At 39.9% G+C, this 15766-nt stretch overlaps 1 protein-coding gene across 2 annotated transcripts in view; it reads left to right on the forward strand.

Moving 5' to 3' along the window:
* Positions 1–15766, forward strand: part of nlgn2a (neuroligin 2a) — a 179709-nt gene that overhangs the window by 89390 nt on the left and 74553 nt on the right. The window contains exon 3 of one of the 2 annotated variants that reach the window (XM_056368403.1): positions 4318–4371. The exons of the other annotated variant lie outside the window; for it this stretch is intronic. Coding sequence (XP_056224378.1) covers positions 4318–4371 — 54 coding nt within the window. The remainder of the gene's footprint in view (positions 1–4317; positions 4372–15766) is intronic. 2 annotated transcript variants of the gene reach the window in all.

A 15766-nucleotide genomic window follows, 5' to 3' on the forward strand; every position in this document is an offset into this window, starting at 1 on the left:
AAATAAGACCTTTTTTGTGTATGAGTTACTGTCTGCGTTCAATCACAAAATGAAACGGATGAAATAGTGATAAAGTATCTACATATAGATACATACATATGGATAGATAGATAGATAGATAGATAGATAGATAGATAGATAGATAGATAGATAGATAGATAGATTGATTGATTGATTGATAGATAGATAGATAGATAGATAGATAGATAGATAGATAGATAGATAGATAGATAGATAGATAGATAGATAGATAGATAGATAGATAGATAGATAGATAGATAACTATGGAATAGGAATAGTGACAGATTTAAAGATATAGATTCTGTTGTTGACAAGTTAAAGGAGAAACCTGAACAGATGACTGGAGAAAGATCCCAACACAGATGCTTTTATTCAGGGGTCACTGAATGGCTTGTGGAGTATTAAAAAAAAATGATATGAATCATAAGCTGTGGCATTCACAGTCACCACATCTCAACCTAGTTTTATACGAAGCACAATCAAAATGTCAAATTAGGGAATGTGTTTTGGAAAGATGTCGTTGATACATGTAGTAGAAAAAACTATATATTCCCTATATTCCCCTTATTTCTTCAATCATAAATGAAAAAGGAAACATATACAGTATACAGTACACACAGAAGATGGAACAGTAAAGAAAAAAAAAATCCTATCATGCTCAGTCTGTCTTTCCGTGGATGTCAGCCCCAGCTGCACAGATACAGTTGAATATACACGTTAACACTAAATGCCACATGTATCGATTCCCTCTCATCTCTGCATTGCCTCTTAATTTCCTTCTTTTTTCTGCACCTTGTGTTTGAGCACATGTGCATCTCCACACCACATGTCCGCCACTGTATCTTGTATGTCTGTTTTGCATGCCTGTGTGTGTGTACGTGTGTGTGTGTGTGTGTGTGTGTGTGTGTGTGTGTGTGTGTGTGTGTGTGTGGCCATCGGGAGAAGCTAAGTGAAGCCTTACATAACCAGCTTCAAAGCGAGCCGCAGTCGGCCGGCCTGCCTCCTCACTGCAACACAGACACAGCAAAACGCAAGGAGAGAAAGAGGGAAAAGTTTCACAGAGAAGAGGATGAAAGAAAGACAGTGTTTAGAGGATAGAGGGTGCAAACCACTGGGGGTTTGAAAACAATCTTCAGCAGCTATGTTGTACATGGCAAATGTAGCGCAGGTGATCGATTATAACATCGGAGAAAGTACATCTGTTTTTTGTTCTAAAAACCGTAATGGGTGTCGGAGTTCTCCTTTCAGCCCTGTTTTAAAAGTGATCAATCAATGCCCATTTCTTCTGTCTAGTCTGAGTTTATTATAATTGTATTTTCTGTTATTTCTGTGAACCTAGAGTTAGGTGGTGTGTGGAGGGGGTTGATGGGAATTGGGGTATGGTTCTGCATCAAATTGCACATGCTCCCATTCCCTCAGCGCCTTTGATTGGGAAAAGAGGTTTAAAATGTCAAGAAAACCAGCTGTTTTTTTTTGTTTTTTTTGTCACTCAGCTTGATTCAAACTGCTAAGGCTCCTCACCCACTCATGGCAAAGAAAAAAAAAGATGTCAATCAAGCTCAGTTTTCACACTTTTTCTGCAGGCCTGGTAATGGTTGCTTGATTTTAGCTCCCCCCCCCCCCCCCCCCCCCCCACCAGGTTGTTCTTGTTTCTTTGACAGGCAGGTTACTGTTGAAACTTTTTCATCGCAGAGATTTGGCACGTGCCAATCATTAACATGTCATGAGTTGTTTTGTGCTGTGTGTAACTAATATTATACAATCCTCATGTAATAAACTGTTAGTTAATGAGGTGCTGCAAGATGATGCCGTTTTTACTGCCAAGGGTTTTGTGTTATAATTCTTACTTCCCTTACTTCCATTTACCTGTCTGAATAAAAAGAAAATCTCATTCAACTCATGATCCACTTACTAACTTCTTCGTGGCTTTCAACTACATCTTACATTTTTCTTCAGCAAATGGTGGTCTACATCAATGAGCAAAACTGATAACAAGCTCCAGGAAAAGCTAGTAAGTGGACCTTGAGCTATATACATTTATTTATTTTTGTAAAACTACTGTTTCCAAGGTAAAGAGTGAACTTTCATTTTCAACAATCTACCTGATTTTTCTCCTGAAGAATACCATAAACCTCAGCTGTCAAGTTTTAGTGACCTCTGCTCTCGGGTTCTAGACACCAAAGAAAATACTATAAAGTTCAGTTTTCAAGTTTTGAAATACTGTCAAAGATGTAATAAACCTTCTTTTCAGGGTTTTACAAACTGGGGAAATAGCGCAAGTCTCAGCTTTTAGGTAAAAAAAAAAAAAGAAATAAAACTGGCATTCCCATCAGCCTCAGCTGTACTTTGTGCTTCGTGCTAATTACAAAATGTTGCAACCTGCAAAGCATGTTACCATTGTCATTTTTGAGCATATTAGTATGCTGATGTTAGCATTTACTTAACATTAAGTTTGTGTGTCAGCACGGCCTCACCGTCTTTAGCCGGGCTGTTTTTTTTCTCTGTAACCCATCCACACCTGTGATGCCGTACCTGGTCTCTAGTGTCAAAGCTCTGTGCTAAATGTCAACCATTTACCCCAAACACCTGCTCCCTATGACGTGTACAAAAACTCTCTTCACACAGGTCACACTCCTCTTTTTAAGCCAGTTAAATGTTATTTTATATGAGCTTTTTTCTTTCCAACAAATTCAACAAAAAAAAAATCCAGTTTCTTTGCCAAAAACCCAAAGTGGATTTATCAGATGAAAGTGAAAGCGATGAAAGGTGAAGAGTACGTTTGTAGTTGTACTCACTTTCTGAAAGCTGAGGTGAAGAGGTACCGACTTCACCCTCTGAAAGATGAGGTGAACATACATAGCTTTTGTCACAACCAACTTGTTTCCTTTTTTGTTCAAATGTATACATGAATGAAGGTCAAGGGGAAGCGACTGGTGAGAGGGTGAAGAAGTCAAAGCTGATTCTGTAGCGTTTTTCTTTAAACGCCTTCCTGAGTCAGAGGAATCAAAAGACGCATATGACAACAATTATGAAGGCTGATGATAAAGAAACCACCCGCACTCCAACAGTTCGTCAAAAGACAAACAAACAAAAAATACAATTATAAGGGATGCAAGAAGGGGGTTATATTTCTCTGTTTCCTCTGTGGGCATCTCTCTTGCTCGCTCTCTCTCTTTCTCTCTCTCTCTCTGTCTTCTTCACTTTCTCCCTGCCACTCTTTTAATTTACCAAAAACAGCCAGTGGGCAGATGGGGATCAAATTACATTCACCTTTTACCTGCACTCCTCTACGCAATTAGCGTCACGCTTACTTGTCATTTCAAATTGACACACTGCTGTTGTGCTATGTAATTATTTACCCGCCTGGGGAATAACTCTCTGGTTTAACCACTAAATAATGACAGACGCACACACACACACAGACACGCACGCACGCGCATACACTCCACAAAAGCACCTGTGCCCTATTTTATCTGAAACATGTTTAACATGCCTTTACCATTACAGGGTCGTTGTCTATCTGCTTACCGGTGCTGTCTAATTAAAGGTGTCTTTGTGTTGAGTGTGTCTCTCTAAAAAGGTTTTTAACTGATTCATGTTGTGCAACAGCCCATTCAAAAATTTTCTCTGTGTGTGCTTTCAAAATGTCAACATTAGAATTTTGCGGTTTGAGCATCAGGACCCAAACTCGCCGTTCTTCCTGTAGGTGTCCTCTTCTTTGCCTGTTCTTTTTTCGAAACACACAAAAAGCAAATCTGTCTTTTTTTTCCTGGTCATGTTGTGGGAGGAGAGGGCTGGGTCCTGTTCTTCAAACCACAGAGGCCTTATGACTCCACGTTCCCCTCTTCCACCCCTTAACCTGCCCCCCCAACCCTTAACCCACCCCCCCACCCACCCACCTTGGTCCTACAAAATTTAGACTCAGGCAATGAACAGGGTTTAAAGGAGAGAGAGAGAGAGAGAGAGAGGAAGAGGAACCATAAAAAATGGCAGCCATTTTCTTCTGCAGGGGGAGAGAAGGAAATCACATCCAAACAACAGTTTTCTTTGATCTTGTGTCTTTTCTTGTGATAAATCTGTGTCTGTGATGCCTTTTGTTTTTGTTTTTGTACTCTTTTTAAAGGAAAAAAAGAAAGAAAAAAACAAAACAATAAGCAAACATGAACTCTTGCTGATTTGTCCTTTTTGCTCTTGCTTCTTTTCTTTTTTTGATATTCTTTTTTTTTCCGTTTTTGCCAGTAATCTTTTTTGAATTTTCTCTTTTCTCTTTTTCCCCCCTTTTTTTCTTAACCCTAGGTCCGCTCACAAAAAAACATGATGAATCTTCAATGAACAAGCCTCGAGACGAAGGTATTTTTGTTGCATGTTTTTCCTTTTTTCTTGTTTTGAAGTCTTTTTGGGGGATGTGTACACATGCAGTAGAGTGGAAAACACACACACAAGTCAAACATCTCTTAGGTGGGACTTTGGATATGAGATGCATACCGATGTGTTGGTGTAAGTGTATGTGCTGACCGTTGCAATTAAAAAAGCTGCCTTTCCCATGCAAATCAGTAGGCTTATGTAACATCTGATGATCCTAACGCCTGGCTGATGGAACACAGATACCCTTCATCATAAAGCCATCTCCAGGCTGTTGTGTGTGTTTTCCAGAGGTCCTTATCTTGCTCTCAAATAACAGAGAGCCTCGGACATCATCATCATCACCACTGTGCCCTTGAAAATACATTGGCCAACTAACAGCATTGTCCCCAAAACCAAATTGTTGTCTGGATTTTGAGCAACAAAGCACCTATTGAGACGAGCTTACACAATGAGGTGCATTATTATCGCGCCTCAATCCCCAGCTCAAGGATGAAATTGCTATTGAGTAAGGACCGACACAAATATTAAGCTAGCCCTATTCCAAGTCAATGATGATAACATCAAATCAAGTAAGGCAAAAAAATAAATAAATTTGGGGACATCCAAGGACACTCATGCCCCGCTCTGGAAGATTTGAGTCTAATCGGCTGCTAGAATAAGGACACAGGACGCACAGCCGTCTGTTAATTTATCTCCTACCTGCAGCACATACACTGCGGAGGTGATTTTATCTGCACTTTCATCAACCTCCCCTCGTCCTTGTTCTTTTGGACTTGTTTCTTGGAGAAAAAGATGACTGATGATATTTTGATACATATTTCTCTTTATGCTATTTTGAGGGTTGTGCGGGTGAATCTTTTTCTTGCTCCGTGATGCTCTTTGATTTGGGGTATTTTTTGAAGTTGGGAGTTGGAGGAAGTTTGACACAAGAGGATTTTCTTGGTGATCAAACGCGCTGGCACAGACACAACTTTTTGAGCTGCCGCAGTCAGCAAGCAGTCGAAGCAAGTCAAGCCCAGTCAAGAAGCCCCCCCCCCCATCCCCCACCCCCCACCCCCTCCCCTCCCTCCCCTTCCTCTAAATATGTCTTTCATCCCTCATCGTGACGTGTAATTAACCTCATTTGATTGGGAACCCGCTAATCCCATTACACTAACTCGAGATACAAAAACTCAAACTGGAATTCATCTCAGGTACAGGGGCAAAACTGGAGTCCCTGAACAAAACCAAAAGGATTCAGCTTCTGATACTAAAAATAATTCTCAAGCACGAAGATAGACTTAATATCCTTGCATGGGAAGACAAATAAACACATGGACTGTATAACAATGCAGATGCAGATAATCTCCTGCGCATACAACTACACAAAACTGTGAAGAATACAACCTGCTCTCAAAGGAAATTAGCTCCAACACAGCCCCATTAGTTGCAGTGGTAATCAGGGTCGTAGCCAAGATTCTAAAGTCCCCCAGTACAAGACAAAAAAACATCAGTTATCAGCCTGTGAAATGATATGATGGTCTAAATACTATTTTTTTTAAAGCCTCTCCACCTTCTCCTGGGATATAAGTCTTGTGGAAAAACACTGACTCCCTTCATTATATTTATTTGCCCCAAAACATTCACATTTAAAGCCTCCCTACACTCAAAAAAAGTGTTTTGCTTATTGGTACTTCACTTGGGTGTTTGAGCTTCACTGTGCAGAATAATGTATTTGCACAGTTTGATACTAGAAGGCTGTGCTCAGTGAAGCCGGACACAGGTTGGGTCTAGTAAACTTTTAAAATGAATAATATTTAGATATATTGATTTTATTGTTACGGGAGAGATAGTAGAATTTATTTCAGTATTATTTAATTTAACTCTTTTGTGGAAAAAAATTAGACACAATTCACTATACAGGTGTGTTAATCCTATGTATTTTATATGTCATAAAACATTTCTGGAAGGATTACTTTAAAGGTCCCATATTGTATAAAGGTAGATTTCCATGTCTTCATTGATTATAGATCAGGTCCAGGTTCTATATTAATACTGTGAAAGTATCAAAGCGCTCAGTCCACAGAGAAATGCACACAGCCTTTATTCAGACACTGGACTTCTGCAACCTTATGATGTCACGATAAAGCAGTCACCGCTCTGCCAAGCCCCAATCCCCGCCCACCTGGCCCCACCATCCAACCTTGCTGGATGTGGTTTACCTGAAATCTGCTATATTCCCCCAACCTGTTGTTACTAGAGCTCCAGAGAGAAGCCTGAGAGAGGAGATGTAAAACTACACTGAAATGGTTTTTGGTTCTTAAAACCACAAATATATCTTCTTATGGATCAACACTTCAATTAAAACATGGGAAAAGTGTAAAATATGGGACTTTTAAATATATTTAGTCTAAATAATAATCTAAATCAGCTCTCCCAACCTGCCATATCTAACTGTAGAATATAAACTGCTCTTCTGTCAAAATACCAAAAACTTCCAGACACTGTACAGAGGACATGACCTTAGTGTCTTATAATGAAACACAACAACAGTGTGTTTCAGCTAAGTATTCAACAGGATACTTGTAACTTGAAACATTAAAAAATGGATAGGAACAATGGCTCATTTGATGCACAAGAAGTGCTCTTTTACTCTAGGGACAATGCAAAGCAAAAGTAGCACTGCTACAATGGCTACATTGTGTAAAAATACATTAATGCATATGTCCTTTGGGTTGCATCCTACCTGGTGGAAATGATTCATACACATACTGAGGGCTGCGGTACATGCACTCTGATTCCACGCTGCTGCTAAGCCTGACCTGTGCTTTGTTCCACCCTAAGGCGATGAACCGCTGCCTGTCAAAGATCTGCAGTGTTTGAATTGTTGCACAAATAAAGATTTCAGTGTAAGAAACTTGGAGTGCAGAGAATGTAAAGAATCTTCCATTAAGCTGACGTGAGCCCGCCTCTGCTCGCTCCTTAATTATTATTTTTCTAAGCAACCAAATAACATCCTTAACATGGTGGACAGTTCTCAATGAGAGAACTTAAAAATTGCACGGCAAGCTTTTATCTGATCACAGCCGCAGCGAGCGCAGTCAGTTCATCCATTCTGTCCACCATTTTGTCCTCATTCTTTCAGCTGCGTATCAACAGCCTTTTCAAATTGGCATGCTTTTAAGCTGTATATTCTAGGCCATGCAGAAACCTATTCATAAGCTATTCTATTCAAGTAGAAGAAGGACGTACTGTACACTCAAGAAGAGCAACAAGGAATTAAGGCAGCGTCCTGCACCCAGCTAGACGACTTCACGCAGCAGCAGCAGCAGCAGCGGCGGCCGCTCGCTCTCTGCTCCTGCATCAGGTGTGAGAGAGCAAATGCTGTTAGGCTGCAGTGCTGCTCAGTGTTGGTGTTCGAAAAAGACTGATAGAGCTCACAGCACAGCTCTGTGCATAGGGCGGAGTGTGTATATGTGTGTGTAGAGAGGAGGGGGGGATTACAAACCAGAGCGAGACTGAGCTAAATCAAGACAGAGACAGCGAGAGTGTGTTACCGTGCAGTCCTGTGTGTCAGCTCTGATCAGAAACAAACCAGAACCACCTGAGCCCCAAACCGGGAACATATTTCTGCCAAGAACAATGTCACCTCGCTCTGACACACACACACACACACACACACACACACACACACTCAACCGCACACAGCGTGATATAAACAGGGCCACACAACACAAACCCCCTTAACAGGAAACGCTCCATCAAAACTAAACTGACAGACAAAGATTAAGTAGAGTTGATGGCATTACAGTTTACATCATAGTGCATTAAACAGTGTAGTACAGGGATAACTTCCTTAACGACTTACATGTTTTATTATTTACATCCATTATGACTATACTGATGGGAAGGAAGGAAAAAACAATGCAATAATGAAGGCATAGTTTAAGCAATTTTTGTATTACAGCTTCACGACTAAATTTATAATATTGTGTAATAAAGTACGACGGGTCAAGTCTCCACTGCTTCATTATCTTTTATCCTGAATAAAATGGAAGAGGGAGGATTGAATAGCACTACAGGGGGTAAGTGGGGATAAATGATGATTTAAAAAAAAAAAAAAAAAGGACGGAAAAGAAAATGTATGCTACTGTGTTTAACTGCTACTTCAAATATTCTTCAGATATCCTGCACATGAGTGAAATGTTTATGATCCTTTCAAGGCAAAATGTCGATTTTTCCAACATTAAACGTGTATATTATGCGAAAGGATTGAAAGAGGCTTCAGCTTTTTCCAATAACGCAGTCAATTTTCTTCATCACCAGTGATGATAAGAACATGAACCGTCCAGCTGGGTGTTTAATTACAGTATAATATTGGGTATCATTAATCAACTGATGCAGTGAGAGCTTTTAGATTTTACCTCTGATGATGCTGTTATATTCCCAGGAATTATAGAATCACTGAAACAGTAAGTTATAAAGTTTATAGATGAAATGGAGCCTTCTTTTCTGTGAAGACCCTCTCGCTGGATGAGAAGTCCAAATACAAGATTAATGCAGACCATATGTATTATTACATGCAGCTCCTACTACATTAATCACACAGAAATGTCATTTTATGATGAATTTCATACTTAATTGTAATTTATAATTCCTGATGAAATCACACTTGTTAAAGAGGTCATTTTTAGAAGGGACGTTGGCTTTATTCTATATAAATGTAGACTGTACTGTCTATTAAGGTGCACTTAGATAAAAAAGATTTGTTTAATTAGAGTGCTGTGCAATCTGAGCAAGGCTAAGGTGGACTGGAAACTTTTATTCTGAAATGAAAAGATCAGTAGGATTTAGTTTATACCTGGTGAATAGATAACCAATGTCAGAAAATTACTGTATTAAAATAATAATAATGATAGGTAAGTTTTATTATCCAAATTTGAATAAGAACCAAATTGACTGGAACCTGCTAGCACTATCAAATTGAATGAAGCCATGTTTCTGGCCACATGTTGAGGGTCAAATATTGCCTGGTTTGCACCCACTCCTGAGAAAAATCTGGATCTGGATCTTTAGCTGCTTGATGCTTAGCTCTTTTCACCAGCTTGTTGCTAACTGTGGTGTTGGGCTGTTTACAGTAGATTTATCAGAGCCTTTTTAATGAAAATAGCCTCACGCTGATGCTGGAAACATGATTGATGGGTGGAGTTGTGGTACTTATTATCTGTGGGTTTGTTAGTGACCTCTTTCACATTACGCATGATTATATGAATGAATCAATATAGAATATAAAAATATTGATTAGTGCAGCGTTAAAGGTCTATATTTTCAAATGTTCTCAGCTGAAAAACAAACAAAAATAGAGTTTTTGTGTTTAAACAGATTTCATTGCAGCTGAGATAAACAGTGTTTTCTGACCACAAACTAGATTATTATCTAACAACCACTTTGTATACTGCTAATTATAGTATAATTTTGTCAGCAATTTTAATATTGTATATTTATGTTACTTCTGTTTATGGTGAAATCAACTGATTCTAAAAGAAATCACTATGACTTAGTTGTGCGTTATAGTCATTATTAATTCATAATTCATGTAGATCTACACAGGACAATAAAGACTAGACACAGTTTTTTAGGTCAAATTATTTTGATCCAGGACAGTAAAGTCTGTCCAATGCGAAGTATTAATCCATTAGAAATGTATCTGCAGCATTGACAGTAAAAGAAGTCCACAGCAAAAATATTTCACAAGCCTGCAGTAGTGTGTGTTGAAGAAAAAGATTGAAGAAAGAGTAATCTACACTCTCCAGCCAATACGATACGATACAATACGATATAACGCGATACGACATGATACGATACATTACGATACGATACGATACGATACGACACGATACGATACGACACGATGAGACACGATACATTACGATACGATACGATATGACATGACACGATACGATACATTACAATACGATACGATACAACACAGCATGAAACGATATGATACAATTAGGAAATTATTTATTTCATCCAGGCTATTATAAACAACATATGCTCTAATTAATTGAACAAAATACTTAACTGCACAGCATTCAGGGTCTGAAATAAAAATTGTCCAAGCACCAAATGCTTGTGAAAAAGTATCTGTAAAATTTACTGTCCCTGCTACTGTTATGCTCAAAGAAAAAACAATGGCTCTGTATCAAACAGGCTTTTGATGAACTGCCTGCAACAGTGGCTCTACAGAAAGTGGTTCTCCACTGGCTGGATGAGCGAGCATGGTTTACTGAATCAGCTTTTAATTAATGCCTTTTAATTGAATATGTCGGATAATAGCAGAAAATGACTTGGATGCCATACAGTATTCACAAGGAAAACGTATATTTCTGGCTGCCAAAGATTACTTTTAGTCTGCGAGTTAATTTCACATGATTACTGAGCATTGAATATCAGCAGAGACAGAGAGGAAGAGAGTGGAAGACAAGAAAAAAACGGACAAAAAGGCGTAGAGGGGCGTCGGTTAGATTTATAGCAGCACCAGAGGAAGTGGAGTCTTAATGCTTTGTGTTTGTTGATGGCAAGCTAGATGAAAGACAGAGAGCTAGAGTGGCTTTATTACAGAGACACGTCAGCGAGAAACAAAAGGAGACATTTACAATGCTCCCTCCTGGATGGCAAGATGGTGGATGGTGTGGAGGAATAATAAGAGTTTGTTGTTGTCAGTGTGAGACAGATACAGGCTTTTGTCTCCACTCTGTTTTTGTCTGCATCAATGTATTTTTCTCAATTTCCTCCTCTTTTTTTTTTTCTTCTTTTTGCCTGTTACTCTCTCCCCTCCACCTCCACCTCCACCTCCTCCTCCTCTTCATCTTCCTCCTCTCTCTGTCTCTCTGTATTACGTGGTGTTTCCACTGTGGTTATAACTCTGCTAACAGACGCTGGCCTGTGGGCAATGCAGCATCTCGTCATATCGGCTTCTCTGTTCGTGCTCTCAGACATACACACTTTGCTCTAACCCCCCCCCCCCCCCCCACACACACACACACACACACAGACACATACACACACACACCCTCTGTCACACCACTCACTCACGACCCCTCGTTTGGGAAAACAGCGCCATGCGAGGACAGAGACTTGGAACGTTTAATCTTTTTCATATAATTAAGAGCATCCAGGGAGATGCTCTCCTGCTAAATCTTCCCATTTCCTGTAGGCTTTTCACGATGGACACAGTGTAATATTCAATGTACAATAATAACACATTCTAAAAGCCAAATCTCTAAATTGTGAAATACAAAAGGACAAGGAAACTGTGAGCAATCAGCAGTGGAAAATGTGCAGGCTGGCCTCCATTCTATTTTTTTTTTTTTTTTTTCCTCCGCAATTTTTACATCCTTATGTGCAGAGTACAAATTACTTTATAAGAGGATTTTGAATGGAATGAGGTGGCACATGGACAAGATTGGGTAGTATATTGAAAAATGATGAAAGGACAATGGAAAGAAAAAAAAACAGTAAGGAGCAGAACTGATGTGAAAATGTAAAATAAAACAAGAGAACAGGACATTGTGGCGCAGGAAACCACACACACACACTAGCGTGACAAAAAATGATACAAAAAAATCCCAGCACAGAACAGAATAGCTTCTTCTGCAGTAAAGGATCAACAGTACTGTCAAATCAACTTTATTTTAACATTACTACAGAGACTCAATCTCTTGTCTCTTTCTATCTCTCCGTCTCTCGGTGGACCTGTTGGTTATTTGCTGCCGAAGCTCCCTGCCTCCCCATTACCTCGACGCTCGGCCCACGTCGTGTCAAGGTTGTGTCAATATCGTGTCGAATACACCTACTCCGTTGCACGCTGACAGATAATATTTTATTGAGCTTGAAACACTTTGACAAGACAAAGAAAGTGAAGAGGAGGGGAAAGGAGGGAGGCTGAAGAAGGGACGGGGATGAAAAGGATTTGAAGGTACAGGAGAGATGGAGCGGGACAGCCACTGAGAAAGAAAGAAAGAAAGAAAGAAATGGGGGGAAGAAGAGAGAGGTAGTTGGCGCTGTGTCGCCTGTCAGCTAGCTTAGAGCTTGGGAAAAAGCTCAACACAGTTTTTTTTTTGTTTTGCACTTGGCTGGGTTTATTGCCATGTGTAATGGCTATAAGGGACTGAGGGAAGCAACACTGAAGGCTGGCTCAGCTCCTCTTTCTCTCCTCAGTGAGGACCTCAGTGAATACCCCAATGCTGGCTTTGAGCTAGCCAAGAGCTATTGTGGGTCTATTTAATCCAAATCAATAAACTTTAAAGTGCTCACTGAAACAAATGAAGTTTGGAATTGTCAAAATGCATTGCAGAGAAGACCTCCCAGCAAGCACTAGTGAGATCAGTAGTATTAGAGAAGCGTTGCGGTATTATACTCTAGATTAACGGTCGGGTGCCACGCGGTTTAGCAGCTGAAATGTACAGTCAAGCATAAGAGAGAAGCAAGGGAGCATTTAAATCTGTAACTCTCACTGAAGTGTGCACGTTGTGAAATGGGAGCGGAACCAAAAATGATGCGAGCGCCGTGTAGTTCTACCTGCAGAAGGAAAAGACGCCGCGCTACCGATAGCAGGCAGATGATGATCCATGACATCTGACCTCCTCAGTGGCTACAGCTTCTCTGCTGTTTATGTCAACATCCCTTTTCCCATAACCTTGTATTGGAAATGCTGTATTGTAAACATTGTTGAGGACATTTGTTCTAATATGACAGATGGATGGAGGGAGGGGTGGGTGGGTGATGGGGGAGTCTTTAGAGCCGGACTCAACCATTGCAGTCTTCTTTAGTCGTGTCTTAATAATCACTCCCCCCCCCCCCCCCCCCATGCTGCCATCTCAGAACTCAAGCACATGCAATATCTAGCATTTATTTGAAGGTTTTATTCTGAAAGAAAAAGACTCCAGTGCTCTAATTCTGTCTGTTCTAATGTGTTGTTTCAAACCGAACAAAGATAGAAACATTAAACATTAACATTGAACAGATATTTGAAAATCTGTCTTCTGGAAATTAAGTTTATATGCTACTAATTTGCAACAGCAAATATGTTTAGAGAGAAATATAATGCAGCTGGAGGAAACATTTTCAATGAGAAACTGTCATACTGACTGAATCAGTCAAATATTCAACAACAGACAACATGTTTTCCTACAATATCCTCTCTTAAAATACAATATTAGCTCTGTGTTCTCTCACTGCACTTGGTGAAGGCAAAGATCAGGATCTTAGTTTTATATTCAAAAGGACACACACACACACACACACACACACACACAAACACCAGAAATATCTGAAATAAGATTGAATGGTAATTAAACCAACATCAATTGATGAGTAAATGATTAATAAGCCCAATTTCAAACATCAGCTGAGTCAAGCACACTGACCTATTTCTATAATGTATGTTAATAATTTAGTCAGTGAAAATATTGTAAGCAGGTACGTGAACATGACAGAAAAGTGCCCGTAGATAGATAACTGAGAAGCTCTATCGAGCTCGGGGCCAGGGGGTCCGAGGGGTCAGAGGGGTCAGTGCCAGAGCCTCTGTTTGAAGTGACTATTTCTTGTAGGAAAGTAAAACTACAAAGAGACACACAGAAAACAACAAAAAGTGAAGCAAAACAACTACAACGAGACAAAAAATGACTACAGAGAGACACAAAATAACCACAATAGATGCAAAACAGCTGTAAAGAGACACAAAACATGCTATATTTCCAATTTTTGGAAAGAAAAACTACATCATCACAGATTTAACAAGATTGTTTTCAAGTGGGGCCACAGGTGGCAAAATTCATATATCATATGATCATATCATATCGTCATATTCCAAGATGATTTTAAACATTAAATTAATGACTTTAAAACATCAAATGAATGACTTTCACTAGTATTCGTTTTGGTTTAGTTTCATAGATACAGAGGAAATGTGGGTGTGGTCAAGCTAAATTGGAAAACCAATCAGAGCAGAGGGTTCTGACAGCTCTGGAGAAAAAGTAGAATTTGCTTCTCCGCTGTCAGGATAACGTTCAGGACAGAACAAGATGAGATAAGTGGCTGCTGATAAGACATACCTATCCCCTGGGGTAACATGGGCCACAAACAGGAAGATCCTCATGCATGTAGAAATGTCTGATTAAAAACGAACGACTGAACACACTCGCACATCAGTACGCACACCCCCGTGGTGAATCGTAGCCAGGCTCCTGCCGGTGCCGCTGTATGGTGGATCCCGGAGATCACAGCTCAAACTGCATACCTGCTGAGGACTCACACATTCTCACACAGCAGCAGGACAGATGAATCAATTCTCTCATTGCACGCACACATGGAGTTCTGCTGTTGTATGTTCAGCTCAGTCGCTTTGTTAAGTTACAAAACTTCCACTCTCTCTGACCAGCCGCTGCTTTTTTATTTATTTATTTATTTATTTTTATTTCCAGCCTGTGTGGCCTCTTTCTCACTTTGTACTCGCTGTGTTTGTGCGTTTTCACCTGGATTGTATTGTAACTGTCGGAGTAGCATTCCAATTAAGGAGGTATTGTTATGTATGAGATGGAGAGCAGTGGGTAGTGGCAGAGCTGACAGCATTACTTAATGGGAATGCTGGTGTCTGAATGGAGACGACAGCCGAGGTTCTCTACACCCAATTTATTGTTTCTGTGCTCGTCCTGCTGGAACTCATGCGCTCACAAATCGAAAAAGAATATATTACTTCCACCAGGTAATATGCCAAAACACACAACGAGCGTCTTTGTTTATGTGGCTTGTGCATGTTCTAATGTTATCGAGATCAAATCTGTGAGCAGTACCTTAACATGCGCAGTTCAAAGACAAATGAAATTACAACCATAGAAATAAGCAGAAAACGGAATATCCTGTTTATTTGTATTTATCTCTTCATCAGGGGAAGTGTACATTTGCAATCTGCAGTCTCCACAAACTAGACTTCACTGTGTAACTGCTTTTAGACACACTGCGTTTACAGTAAATTGCACAGAACTGATCGTAGACAGATAACTGAACAGGTCTATCGAGCACAGGCCCAGGGGTCCGAGAGGTCAGGGGACCCCTGTGCAAGCGGCTATTTTCTTGCTGGAAAGTAAAACAATAAAAAAGATTCAAAATGACCACAAAGAGACACAAAAACAACAAAAGGAGAAGCAAAAGAACCACAATGAGACAAAAAATGACTTATAGAGACGCAAAACAACCACAAAGAGTCGCATAACAACCAAAATAGATGCAAAACAGCTACAAAGAGACACAAAACATGTAGAGAGAGTTGCACAAAGATTACAAAGTGACAGAAAATGACGACAGTCTTTTTCTCGTGACGCGTCCTTGAAACTGACAC

This window comes from Seriola aureovittata, chromosome 23 (genome assembly GCF_021018895.1).
Source record: "Seriola aureovittata isolate HTS-2021-v1 ecotype China chromosome 23, ASM2101889v1, whole genome shotgun sequence".
Taxonomy (NCBI): Eukaryota; Metazoa; Chordata; class Actinopteri; order Carangiformes; family Carangidae; genus Seriola; species Seriola aureovittata.